Raw genomic sequence first — 14,267 nt, 5'->3', positions numbered from 1 at the left:
AGACCTGCACACCTGCTCTTCAGTCATAACTGTACATCCACCAATCTCGCAACAGACTGCTGCTGTACACTGCCACCACATCACCTGTTCACTGTTCCCACAAACACAGACCACCACCTAAAAGTCCTCCGCCTTGCAAGTGCCTCCATATCCAGGATATGCAGGACACATGCTAGATCCTACACATCTGGAGTAAGCCTAAATTACGGAGACAACATCAGAGCCTGCCACAAGCTCCACAGATTTCTAGGATCTTTGCGTAAGAACCCCCACCTGATGTCTTCAAAAAGGTGTCACAGGAGGTGCCAAAATCCTCAAAATAGAATACACTTGGGACTATCAGTATCCACGCAATATCTGCATTCCTTGGGGCTCTTTAAAAGTCTTATTTTTGTAAAATGTATATCAATACAAGAAACCCAAATGTTATAAATGGCGACTGCTCTCAATCACTACAGAGTCACTTAAAGAACATCATTTCCAATGGCAGCAAAACAGGGTTAGCATTTCCCCTTAAATGGAGATCAAAGACCTGATTCTTAAACAAAAGCTGGAAAACTATTAAAGACCTGAAGGATTCCTTTAATTATGCACAGCACCCTGAAATTCTCTCGTGGGTGAGTTCCCATAGATTGTTACAGATCTGCAGAGCTAATCTCTTCAAGCCCCTCAAAGTCACCTGTTAAGTAGCCAGAGGATACATAAGAGCCAAGACTGGAGACAAGAACCAGAGGCAGTACCACAAGGTTTCATCAGGCTTTCATCAGAATTGTTTTTCAAAACACAAGTTTGATTACAGAACAAAGTGTCCTACAAGCCCATTTGGGTCAGATCCAGTGCAGATTCTGCACCATGATCAGGCTCAAAAGCACACTATTCACCATTCATGGAGAATCAAAGCAAAAATCACAGCACACATCCCCCCAGACACAAACCTATATTATCAATGAATCAGTGCATATTCTGGGGGCTTTACAGACCCCAGTGCTCTCCTGGCAAGGCAGTTACCAGCGCCCCAGGAGCACACTGCAGGAGCCGATCCAGCCCAGCACAGAGCCTCCAGTTTCCACTCATCCCTCTATTCAGAGCCAGCCAGCTCACTAACTTTCCCGACTCACCACCCCATGGACCAGAAACTCAAAAAGTTTGCTTTTCGTAGCTTTGCGAGCCCCTCCTGTAACTTCATCTGTAGCCATCAGGGTCTGCTCAGCCTCTCTCACTCTCTCTCTTCCTCTTTCTTTCCCTTTTCTGCCTTTTTCTCCAACTCTCCCCTCTGAGTCCTGCTGGGCTCTCACACTTCTAATAGCGCGGAGTGGGGAGGGGGCCCCTTCAGGGCCTTCCTGACGGCCCACTTGCGCTAAGCCTCAGCTGCTGCATTCCTCCACTGATAAGCCAGAAATAGTTTGTGCTGCCGGGTTCTGTGTGTTTACTCTACAGGGACAGAAAATCCAGCTTTTTAAACCTCTCTGTCCAAACAGCAGAGATAAGCAGGAGGTAAATTGAAAACATATCTCAGCTTTTTTGTAGCAGTGCTGCAACCTCTCCTCCTCTGCACCGGGGGATGGTAAATTCTGGGGCAAGGGGGAAGGGGGAGGGGGCAACTTCAGCAGTGACATAAAACTCAATACCTCACAGAGAGCGTTTTCCCATTAGAAAATGCAGCAGGCGAGCAGTGAGAAACAATGGTTTTCCCTTGCTCCCACTGCTCCTCCTGCACTGCATTTCCAGGCCTTTTCCCCAGGGACCTGGCAGGCAGCACACAGAAACATTCACTGGCAGCATTTCCAGCATGTGAGACTGAGAACTAACCCCTTTGGACAAGAGAGAGAAACAGCAGGAGGCAGAAAGCTGGGAACAGGGAGGGACAGTGTGTGAGAGCGAGGGGAAAGAAAGAGTGTGAGAACAGCGGGAGGAAGGGGGCGGGGGGCAGCATGGCGACATACAACGCCTGACTTGCTTCCATGCTCCCAGCCACCCACAGCCTCTCTCGCAGTGACCGCCCTCAGGATGCTTTGGTACCACTGTGACGGATCCATTAGAGACCCTAGGTGATTGACAGACACAGACAAATTATTAACGCCACAGCTGCCATGAGACATCAGCAGCTTGCTGCTTATCACACAAAGCCCTCCGCAACAACGCGTGTCATCCCAGGACACTGCTGAGAACACAGAGCCCATCCACCACCCAGGGGAAGAGGGCAGAATGTGGCAGACCGCTGCCTCCACTACCACTTGCTGCTGCAGCAGCCCTGAACAGACACCGGCTAGTGCAGCACCAAACGCTGGCAGCACGGCAGCCATTCTGTGAGCAGCAGCGCTGGCTCCTCCATAATGGCAGAGCAGGCAGCGGTGGCCTGAGGCACCGATCTGCTTACCGACAGCTCCTTGTCTGTGGCTTGCAAGGGGCTGATGTTTCCCAGTCTGCCTAACACTGCAACAGACGAGATGTTGCCAGGTTACGAGACTGGTTTATTCTATTCCTCTGCTTGAAATTCTTGTCTAGGGGCTGTGAATTTTCTGGCAAGACTGCAAACAGAAGAGAATCAGATCTGAAACGAATAAATAAATTCCTGCTTTCAACCAGTAATAAAAACAAGCAGAGAAGAGATACTGCATTAGCCAACAGTGAAGAGCAAGCCATGACGATCATATGGCCTTTTGCACATGGGAATGAAGGCAACAAGTTCCACTGATTTTTAGGGTGACCCCAATCCAAGCACTACCATGTGGCAACAGCTATAGGAATCACAGAAATGTCAGGAAGGTGGACATTGCTATTAGTTCTCCCTCCCCCTCTCAGTCCCTCAAGGAGTACGTCAAGCAAATCAGTGTGGCCTTATTCAGTGCCTAAACTATTCCTGAGGTTCTAGCTGACTTGAACTAAAGGAATGCGTAATCTGGAACCAAACTGCTACATGTCTGGTGGTCTTGGTAATGTCAGGTTAACAGCTGGACTCCATTTTAAGGGTCTTTTCCAACCTAAATGATTCTGTGATTGTATGTGTCAGTATTCCTGGCTAGGTGGCACCGAGCCTGCATCTGCAATTTTTTTTTAGATTCCCAATGCACACAGAAATGTTGGCTCCCATCTTGTGCGCCCTATCCCTTGCTGCTGGCAAGACAAAATGCGCTTTTTTCAGAGACGGCTCCCGCGCTTGCCAGAGAAACACCAGCTTTTCCTGCAGTGAGGTTGCTGTTCCCAGTCTCTACGGCGAACCGTGCAACCACCCTCACTGCACGAAACGGCTCGAACGAGGAGCTGGCGCCAGGCGCAAGCCCACAGCAGCTCGCTGCAGCAGGCTCCAGGCAAACGGCCGCCAGCAGCCGTGACAGCCTCCGACCGCCGGCGCCGCCCGGCCCGCGGAGCACGCTGCGCCTCAGGCCCTGCGCTCCCGCGCACGGGAGGGCTGCCCGCACTGCGAGCGGGAATAGGCCGCCGGCGGCGGGGCGCGGCTCCAGGCTGCGGCGCGGCGCGCAGTCCCCCCTCGCGTCCCCCCGCGCTCCACCGCCAGCACCATCGGCACCGAATGGCAACGGCGCGCCCGGCACGGGCAGGGCGTGCGCCAGCCGCGGTCCCGGGCGCGCCGCTGGCGGGCAGGCGGAGGGCCGTGCCGCACGCCCCGGGCCGGGCCGAGCCGCGCCGAGCCGAACCGAACGGAACCGAACCGAAGGCGGCCGAGCCCGGCCGCCCGCAGGTCCCCGCGGGCCCCGAGCGCGGCGGCGCGCATGCCCGGCGCGGCTCCCGTGAAGGTCAGCCGTGGCCTAGCGGGGGACGCGCGGGCGGGGACGGCCGGACGCGCGGGCGGGAGCGACCTTAACCCCTTCCGCGCCGCGCCCGGGGGACGACGCCGCCACCGCCAAGCCGGCGCGCCGCAGAGCGGGACTGACCCCGCCCGGCGGAGGCCGGTGTGCAGGGAGGGGTGCGGCGCTCGCAGGGCCGGCCAGTATGGCGGGGGGGGGCAGGCAGGGGGGGTGCTCGGGCCGGAGGGCGGCTCCGCCCGGCCGCGCCCCCGCCGGGGATGGAGCTCGGTGCCGCGGGCAGAGCCCGGCCGGGCCGCGGGGCTCGCCGCCGCCCGCCGGGAGACGTTCCTGGCCGGGAGACGTTCCTGGCCGGGCGCCGCTGACGCTGGGCTTGCCGCGCTGGAGGTGGAAGACAAAGCGGAATCGGGCACTTGGCAGGCGTTCTGCGATTCCCGCGGTAGCAAATTCACTTGTCGGTGACCGAGAACACGGCTACCGGCGCAGAGCCCCGCGCTCGCCGCACAGCTGGCGCTTCGCCCCATCGCCGCGCCAGCCATGCGGTGCCGCCGCGCCGGGCCCCGCGCATGCATCACTGTCAGCACTGTACAGTCGGGAAGGTGTGCATTATGGCTGCGGGCTTTAGGCGTCTTTATTTTTCTAATCAGTTATAGATAAAGTAATAAGCTACAGTTGCTCCCATCTCCATCAATAGCTGGCTGCTTTGTTACATTCTGGAGCAGGAGGATGCATTATGAAGTGTTACTGAATTTCCATTTAATACTCTACAATATGTATTGTATTCTCTCTGGGTATTCTTAGCAGGCATTATATAAAGAGTTTTCCTCAAAAGAACATCAAATTACAAGGTCAGCCACTTGAAAATTAAGGAATGGCAGATGCACTGTAGCCATAGACTGAATAAGTAAAAAAAAAAAAAAAAAAAAGAATCATGTAATAATAAAACTCGGCTCTTACTTAGTATGATTGTAATTCTCTATTTCAGAAAAGAAATAAGTAGTTCTTTTGTTTTGCAAATGGAAAATAAGGTACAAATGGATGCAAGTGACTTGCCCAACATCACCTAGTTGAGACTGAAACCTATTTTCTGTGATTCTTCCACTCACCACAATACTGTCAAGGAAAACTGGTGTGCAATGCATTTGCACAAAAGGGTGACAGTTACAGTGCAAGAATGGCTTCTGCCAAATGAAGAGGAAAAATATATCATTTTGTTTTAAATTGCTTCTTTTTCTGTTTTCCCTATATGTTTTCTCATTAAAGTGTAGAAATAAGTGTCTGTGTTCTTTCAAAAAGTGCCTGGTTCAACCCAAGTCTTCCCCAACTGCTACAGGTATCCTGGCAGCTCCCACCTATTTCTGGTCTAGAAGATGTCAGCAGCATGGGACTCACTGTACAATACTTGTGTTCCTTTACTAGTTCTTGGAGGCTGAGCACACACTGGTGCCTCGTTTCATGCCTACACTGCTCACTTCAAGCTCACTTTATGCTATATTCCTAGCCCATCTTATATCAAGCAAAGGCTGACGTTCTTCCTCCTTACCTCTTGGGGCTCTGAGAGGCCACCTTTTCTCCCACAAGTTTGTGTGTTTTCGTTTTACTTCTGTGCTATTAGTCAAGCTTCTAAGATTTTTAAACTAAGATGGTCAGGTTAGAAAAGATACAAATGAAGTTGTTGCTTTTGGGAGATAGGTTTGCAGCTGTTTTCAATGTTTTGATCTGCAGCTAATTAAAGAAATACATGGAGGTGCTGGTTGCCAATTTTCACGTAAGTCAGCAGTGCTCTGTTCACCAAAACTTAAAATATTCTCAACAGTTTTGGAATAGATGCAATACAGCATAGTAAACTTACGGAAAAACAGACAGAAAACATCCCAAGATTGAGGCTATGCTTATTCTAAAGAAATGACTGCTTGTTCCTGAGTTCACAATTATTCGATATTCTCATTAACAATATGGATAATGAACTAGAGAACATGCTATTAAATTTCCTAGCAACATATGGTTTGGAAGGATTACAGGTATGCTAGGAGAGGTGCTTAAAATTCAAATCCTGAGAAGCCGGAGATGTGGTTTGAAAAAACAGGATGTAATTTAATCAGAAATAGTGTGAGGTTCCACATCAACAATTATATTAAAAAATCAACAATTATATAATAGAAGATGGAGAACAACTGGCTGAAGAGTATTTTTACAAGAAAAAAAATATCTGGGGATGTAATAGATCATAAACTGAATGTGAGTTCAAGTAAGCAGGCAAAAAAAAACCCCAGAAGAGCAGTAATTGAATGCAGCCCCACTTCTCTCATCCCCTTGGTAGCAACGTAAGCAGTGACAATGACACTGTAGACTCTTCTTTTTCTCCTCCACATTTTGTCTCTGCTTCTTCCCCATCCCTTGTCTTCTCCAGGGCACAAGCAGTTCCAGCTCAACATTTCCCTGAGACTGCAAAATTAAATTTTACCAGTATTGCTGAGGAACCCTTCAAAAGTAGTTCTTCTGTTGTGGTACGAATTGTTAATATCTTAACCACACTGTCCGTTGCAGGTTGAGGCTCTGTGCATCAGAGAAAATGTGTGTGGGAGAAATCAAAATGGTTCAGGGGAGAACAGTAAGTGTGACAAGAACTGTAAAGCCCAAAAAGAGAAAGAGAAAATAACAGTCTTCAGATATCCAAAAGGCTGCTGCAAATACAAGGAAGAGCTGCTTCCTGTACACACAGTACAAGAAATAATGGATTGAAATTTCTCCCAGAAGATTTACGTTAGATATTAAGGAAGAGTACAGCAGTAAAAGTACAGATGTTCTGGGATGGTTTGTCCAGCAAGGATGGGAAACTCCATCACCGAAGGTCTTTCAAGAACAGTATAGACAACCATCTATCCAGAGTGATGTATGCAGTGTAGATTCTGACTTGGGGCAGGACAAGGGACTAGCTGATTCCCAGAGGTTCCTTTTGCCTTACTTCTCTGCGGAAACCGTATGGAATTTCGTAAGACAAAGATAAGGCTTTTTTCTACACAGAGTGGTTTCCCCTGACAGATGCCACATATCCGATGCAAACAAGTTTAAGCCGATCAAAAAGGGTCCCTTAAAGTTTTTATTTTGGCAAAAATACACATCTGATTGCTACAACAATGTAAGAATAAGGAATCTGTATACACAGGTTGCTGCTAGTTATCCTTTGAGACTTCCCAAGTATCATATAGCTTTTATACTGTGGATTTTGCTCTCTCCTTGACTCACATATCTTCCACTACCATCTTGCAGCACTGTCTCATAGACCTACCTTTTTATGCTAGGCCTTTCCACTAACTGTTTTTAAAATCTATCTGTAATGAAGAAATACCATAAGCAATTGGTAGCACGTATAAAGAAAGAAAGAATATTAGACATAAAGGTAAAAAAAGAATAAAAGAAGGCAAAGAAAAGCATTTGTGTCCGTCTCCAGAGGTTCCAAACATCATTCTGCAGAGGCAGAGAGATAATCACAAACTTACCTCCTGATTATTTTAAAAGCAATCAAAAGCAACAGCAAGGATGCCAGAAGATGGAAAAAAAGATATGTAATTCTATAGGATGCAAAATAATAAGTATTATCATGATATCAACCACACTTGTAGTTTACCCAACTCTGCACAATTCTACGTTACCTCATAGTAAGCTGTCTAGCCCTACTATGCCTCTGCCTCCACTTTTCCATCCTCACCAAACTGACTTTCCATACCTTGTGCAGTGACACCTGTGCATGGCTTCTTACATCTTCTTAGCAAAGCAGCAGAGTGCTACAGGCAGCAGTCCACAATACTACTTTTATTTTCTAGCCAAAGGCCAAAGCAGAGCTGCAAAGTATGTTAGTAGGAAGACTTTGGTCCTGGAAAAAGAATAGAGAATATAGGAGATTGTGTTGGGAGTATGGATTTCTGTTTTTCAAAAGTGAAGGAAATAGAGGAACTCTTGGTGGGAATCCTGGGGGAACAGAGAAAAAGACCTATCAACAACTACCCCCAAATCTACTGCCCCTAGTCTAAGAAGTGTAAGTATCTTCGAACGATGGCTTTGGGATGTGTTTGGTAAGGACATCATAAAAGATTCACCTGCTATCGCTAATGGACAGACCACAGGTGGGGGAACTGCTGGGTCATCAAGTCCACTGTTGTATAATCAATAGCAACCATGACATATGTGACCCTTTCAAGCGTAAATTTATTGCATAGCACTTTAAACTTTGGTATTCTTATGAGACAGCCACTAAAAAATTATTTCTTTGAATGATTGATATTCTTTTAGTATATCTGGCTTATATCCTATTTATTCTTTTACCACCATTGCCCTTTATGGTTCTTAATGGTTCTTCGTTGTGTCTAACATTTATGCTTTGAAGCATTTATAAATAGCAGTCATACACACACTCACTCCTCCTTTTGTCAGACTAAACAAGTGAAACTGTTATTTGGTCTCTTAAAACTGAATGACCATTTCTCATCATTGCATCAACCTTTCCCATGTCAGTCCCAGTTAATGTCTAAAACAAGGGCAAACAGAACTGTACCTATAGTCTCCAGAAGGCCACGTACTCTGGAGACGGACACAATACTTCTCTCACCAGCAGAAATCTCTACCAAACTTTGCTACGTTCACAACTGCCTTCCACAAAATTATGACAGTGATAACCCCATATTCCTCTGGAAGTAGACTAGTGTACTGGGCTGTTTCTCCCTCTTCATCACTGCCATTAGATAAGCCTCCAGCTTACAGTGCTGATTCCTGTTACAAGTCCCTAAGTGCATGACTACGCGCTATATTGTCATCAGATATCATCTGTTTTCTATTTGTGTAGTCTTTAGAATCATCCAGTTCTTTCCATACAACTTACTCTCTTCTGCTTCAAAGACACTTGTTTATTTTGCATCATCAACAAATTTAATTACTATGCTTCCTACTTCTGTGCCATGGGCATTCCTGAAAGTATTAAATAACATCAATCCTAAGGCAAATACTGAAGAAACTGCAATGTCTTTTGTGTCTTTACTGAGCTCCTTACCTATCTTGCAGTTCTTCTATTTTCTGTCTTCTGAGTCCCAACTAAATTTTCAGATAGCACTGTATCAAAGGCGTTACTGAAGTCTAGATAAATAGACTACACTGTTTCCTTTGTGTAGAAAATTAGCTATCTGATAAAGATAGTAGGTTATTAAGCTTATGCTGCTTTTTTATCCCATCTACCATCTACGTCCGCCTCATGCTCAGTTGTTTTTTCTTTTCAAAAATCATTCTTGAGCCTAGCATGGACTTAGGATCAGACTAATGCAACTCCCTAGAGTATTCTTGCCCTTCTGTACTATAGGAAAACCAACAGGATTTCCTGTTTCTTTATCAGGAAAAATATTATTTTAAGCTGATTTTCATTAATATTAATAATGCTAGTAATTATATCCTGTTCTCACTGAAAATAATTTGAAAATTTCTATTAGTTTAAGCAAATCAATAATAAGTAAACTCTGACTGAAGGATATATTAATACGCATAGCTACATAAGAACTGAGAAATGGTCTGAGAAAACCCTAGGAGACTGGAGAAAGCACATAACCAAAGAAGGAAAACAGAACAATCTTGGCATACACTGTCTAATAAATCCACTTCCCATTTAAAATAAACTAGTAGAACAATTAATAGGTGAATAAGACCACATCAGACTTAGAGCAAAATGGAACTGTGAGCAGTAAGTAATACTGGTGATGATCATAAAAAACTGCATTGCCGGACACACCCAAGTGTCTTTTTAAATTATTTTATTTGGCAGAATAATTACAACAATTACAAACATATTACCCCAGAAAAAAAGTCAAAGCTAATCTCAGACAGTACATAATTACAGCATGCATCAATGACTTTGGAAAATGGCAGCCAGAGGGAAATGGCAAATGTAACTTAAATGCAATGTGGTAAAACACTATATGCCTGAAATTCTTAACATGAACATAATTTGTATGTAATTGCCAGGAAAAATAAAAATTACTGAAAGGTTATAAACTAAAGGTTATAAACAAATGATAAAAACAAGTGGAAGGGAAGTGGCTACTAAGGACACCAAGGATGGTTGTTATATCCAGATTGTTTTACCATCTTCAAAGATCTAAAAGAGGGAAGTAGAAGACATGTAGAGTAAATCCTCAAATTAGAAGATTTTGGGGAAGTTTCACAGCCAGTCAGGACAGAGGATAACAAATCAAATGGGCCTAAAACGTTAGACACAACATTTAGGCTGGAAAAACTCAAGCAGGTGGTGGAAGATAAATCCTGAGGTGAAAGAACTGTGCTGTATCTGTAGCAGCAGGTAAAATGGTTTTCTGATCTTTTCAGCCTTCCATTCACCTAGTACATAAATACATATACGAAATCACAGGAATAACGAAATGCCAGGCACAGCAACTCATGACACAGAGACACGATTACAGTACTCAGGCTTCAGCTGGACAATAGTCTTTCAATTGAGGCTCTTTCTGAGCAACTGAGTATTGCAAAAGTGGAAAATACCTGGTTCCAGCACAATACAGTGGTTTGTCTCCTTGTATCTCTCACCATAGCATAGGCACAGCAGGCTGGCAGATTACAGCTCAGAGCAACAAACTGCACCTGGCAATGGGGTCATGAAGCTGTTAAGTGTGCACAGTAACACACTGCATATTCTCCCAGAAAAAAAAGCATATCTAAATGACAAGGCACGTAAATGGTGGCACAAGTTACTTGTTCAATGGGCTTCAAAACATATGTAGAAGAAACACAGGCAGTTGAATCATTATGGCATTCAGTGCTTTTCAAAATAAACAGAATTTACAGTGGTAAAACTCAAATAGCAGAGGGGTGTGTTGTGTGGATGTGAACTGTGCGATGGAGAGGAGTTATGTGTTGTACCTTATATTATCTGTCACATTTCACAATTCTTTCCATTCTTTGTACTTGATTGTTTCTAGGGCCTGACAGTACTAGAAGGTACAGATAAAACCAGCGTAGTCTCTGGCCTTTACAGTTTACAAATTAAGTTAACAGATGGAAATAGAGTGCAATGGAACAGAGAGCACTAGTCATCATGACAGGCAGTGGACTTGGCACACCAGCTGTCTAGCTACACTTATTTTGAATAGCCACCAAATTCCTACTCAGTGCACCCCATCCTTGGCACCTGTTTTCTGATCAATTTTATACCCTGCCTGCAACTTTAAACCAGAGAAACAACGCACTTGTGGAGGATTTTGACTACCCTGTTCTCTCTTGGGAAATAAGTATACTTCATTCTTCAAAGAGATTCCGTAGCGCTCAGATGCTACAACCAAGCTAGTACATGTACATATGATACAGCAACACTCAATGTCAGTTATAAATATGATGCCAAACAATAAGACATAAATCTCTGCGAAGGTTAGAAAGAGAAAGGCTTTCTGTACTGTTAGTTGTAAGCCCAAGATACCAAGAAAATCAGAAAACTATTGATTTACATTCCTTAAGATCTTGGATATTAATCTGGAATAGGATATTCACCTAGTCTAAACAAGCATAAACCAAACTGAAACAATTAGTGAAAACTTTATGTAATGGAGGATCAATCACTAATATTCCAACCATAAGAAATACAGGCAGCAGAATATTGAGGGAAAAAAATTCCAACACAAAAAAAAAGCTTGTCATATTTCTGCTCTTCAGAAAAGCTTCTTTTGTCTATAACATAACTGATTCCTTTCCTAGTGCATCCGATCTATAACAGCTCTTCCACTTAGCTGATTTTGTCTTAACGGTTACCTATTTTTTTTTCCAGTTTCTCCACCTCCTTCTGCTATTTGAGTCAATCCTACATTTCCCCAGTCAAACTCCTGTCATTGCATATCTCACCACTGCATTTCTGTCTTTTCTGAATTTGGCAAATACTTTTTTTTACTCTGATTAAATCCACTTGGAATGCTGCTGGCAAAAATTTGCTCTGAAACTGTCTAAAATGCCAAATACAGGAGTAGAAAAGTACCCACTTCTTCTGCATCCCTCTGTCTTATCCATTTACTGATTTTACCCCACACTATGACAGCTTTGCCATGCATTTATCATGGCACTTAACTCCAGGATGCCTTGCCTCTACCACAGTGCTGCAAGAAGTCAACAATCAGTTCCTCACGAGAAATAATCAAGAACCAGTTGCAGGCCTCCACCCATTTCCTTTGTTATGGCCTTATTTTAAGGTTTAGCATTGTTTTTCCCTGTTTCCCCCTGTATACGCTAACTCCATTTATCTATGAAAGGACCAATTCTGTGAATGCTGGAGAGAAGGGATGCCATCCAGCAGGACCTTGACAGGCTGGAGATGTGAGCCTGTGCAAACTTCATGAAGTTCAAAACAAGGCCAAGTGCAAGGTCCTGCACATGGGTTGGGGCAATCCCAAGCACAAATACAGGCTGGGCAGAGAATGGATTAAGAGCAGCCCTGCAGAGAAGGACTTGGGGTTGCTGGGGATGAGATATGACCCGACAATGTGCACTCGCAGCCCAGAAGGCCAACAATATCCTGGGCTGCATCCCCAGCAGCGTGGGCAGCAGGGCAACGGAGGGGATTCTGCCCCTCCGCCCTGCTCTGGTGAGACCCCCCCTGGAAGTCCTTTGTCCAGCTCTGGAGCCCTCATCACAGGACAGACATGGACCTGTTGGAGCGGGGCCAGAGGAGGCCACAACAATGATCCAAGGGCTGGAGCACCTCTGCTGTGAGGAAAGGCTGAGAGAGTTGGGGCTGTTTGCTGATGACACCAAACTGGGAGGTGTGGTAGATACACCAGAAGGCTGTGCTGCCATTCAGCGTGACCTGGATAGGCTGGAAAGCTGGGCAGAGAGGAACCTGATGAGGTTCAACAAGGGCAAGTGCAGGGTCCTGCACCTGGGGAGGAACAACCCCATGCACCAGTACAGGCTTGGGGTGGACCTGCTGGAGAGCAGCTCTGTGGAGAGGGACCTGGGCGTCCTGGTGGACGACAGGTTAACCATGAGCCAGCAGTGTGCCCTGGCTGCCAAGAAAGCCAATGGGATCCTGGAGTGCATCAAGAAGAGTGTGGCCAGCAGGATGAGGGAGGTTCTCCTTCCCCTCTACACTGCCCTAGTGAGGCCTCATCTAGAGTACTGTGTCCAGTTCTGGGCTCCCCAGTTCAAGAAAGATGAGGAGCTACTGGAGAGAGTCCAGCGGAGGGCTACGAGGATGATGAGGGGACTGGAGCATCTCCACTACGAGGAGAGGTTGAGGGAGCTGGGCTTGTTCAGCCTGAAGAAGAGAAGGCTGCGAGGGGACCTTATAAATGCTTACAAATATCTGAAGGGTGGGTGTCAGGAGGATAGGGCCAAGCTCTTTTCAGTGGTGCCCAGTGACAGGACAAGGGGCAATGGGCACAAACTGAGGCACAGGAAGTTCCGTCTGAACCCGAGGAAGAACTTCTTCCCTCTGAGGGTGACGGAGCACTGGAACAGGCTGCCCAAGGAGGTTGTGGAGTCTCCTTCTCTGGAGATATTCAAGACCCGCCTGGACAAGGTCCTGTGCAGCCTGCTGTAGGTGACCCTGCTTCGGCAGGAGGGTTGGACTAGATGACCCACAGAGGTCCCTTCCAACCCCTACTATTCTGTGATTCTGTGATTCTGTTCAGCCTGGAGAAGAGAAGGCTCTGGGGAGACCTTACTGCAGCCTTCCAGTACCTGAAGGAGCCTGCAAGAGAGCTGGAGAGGGACTTTTGACAAGGGCATGTAGTGATAAAACAAGGGGTAATGGCTTTGAACTAAAAGAGGGTAGATTTAGATTAGATATAAGAAATAAATTCTTCACCGTGAGGGTGGTGAGGCCCTGGCACAGGTTGCCCAGAGAAGCTGTGGCTGCCCCCTCCCTGGCAGTGTTCAAGGCCAGGTTGGACAGGGCTTTGAGCAATCTGGTCTAGTGGAAGGTGTCCCTGCTGCTGGCAGGGCGGTTGGAACTAAATGATCTTTAAGGTCCTTTCCATCCCAAACCATTCTATGATTCTGTGAACCTTCTTGCGTGTTTACAGGACACAATTCTCTTGACATTTTAAACCAGACAAAGCCTTGACAAATACCTTCAGAAAATGACTGTTCTGTCTGGCAGCTGGTGAAGAATGGACCACATATAACTAAAATAGTTAACAGTCTTTCAGCTTCTGATCCTGTTGCAGTCTCCCAAAATAAAAATAGTTAGAATCCTACCTGCAGCAAAGCATGTGAGAGAGCAGGCATCAGTCAAATGCTCTTTCAGTTATTTACTTTTGGCTAAAGGACAGAAGACACTCTATTAAGACTCATGAAGATGTGATTGATTCCTGTAGCAATGGTGCAGCATCTGCGCCTAGACTGATAGCCCACCTCTCTCCTCAGAGAAAGCTGCACCATCATCTACACGCTATAAGTGCTGTGTGGGTCGATGGCCTTGATGGACTTGTCAATGCAAGATGAAAGACATGCTAGGACTCGGGCATC

The 14,267-nt window shown here is 46.0% G+C and overlaps 1 protein-coding gene across 15 annotated transcripts in view; it reads right to left on the bottom strand.

The window, feature by feature from the left end:
• Positions 1-14,267, bottom strand: part of SMARCD3 (SWI/SNF related BAF chromatin remodeling complex subunit D3) — a 110,153-nt gene that overhangs the window by 68,487 nt on the left and 27,399 nt on the right. For 4 of the 15 annotated variants that reach the window (XM_009938437.2, XM_075420089.1, XM_075420092.1 and 1 more), the window contains exon 1: positions 1,119-1,285. The exons of 9 other annotated variants lie outside the window; for them this stretch is intronic. In XM_009938437.2, the coding sequence (XP_009936739.1) occupies positions 1,119-1,196 (78 nt within the window). In that variant the 5' untranslated portion in view covers positions 1,197-1,285. Of the gene's footprint in view, positions 1-935; positions 1,010-1,118; positions 1,286-2,377; positions 2,671-14,267 lie in introns of those variants that run through there. 2 more of the 15 variants (XM_075420087.1, XM_075420088.1) reach the window with 2 other exon arrangements.

The sequence above is a fragment of the Opisthocomus hoazin genome, chromosome 4 (genome assembly GCF_030867145.1).
Source record: "Opisthocomus hoazin isolate bOpiHoa1 chromosome 4, bOpiHoa1.hap1, whole genome shotgun sequence".
Taxonomy (NCBI): Eukaryota; Metazoa; Chordata; class Aves; order Opisthocomiformes; family Opisthocomidae; genus Opisthocomus; species Opisthocomus hoazin.
Note: the sequence above shows the minus strand (reverse complement) of the source record. Positions and strands in the feature narration are given on the sequence as shown.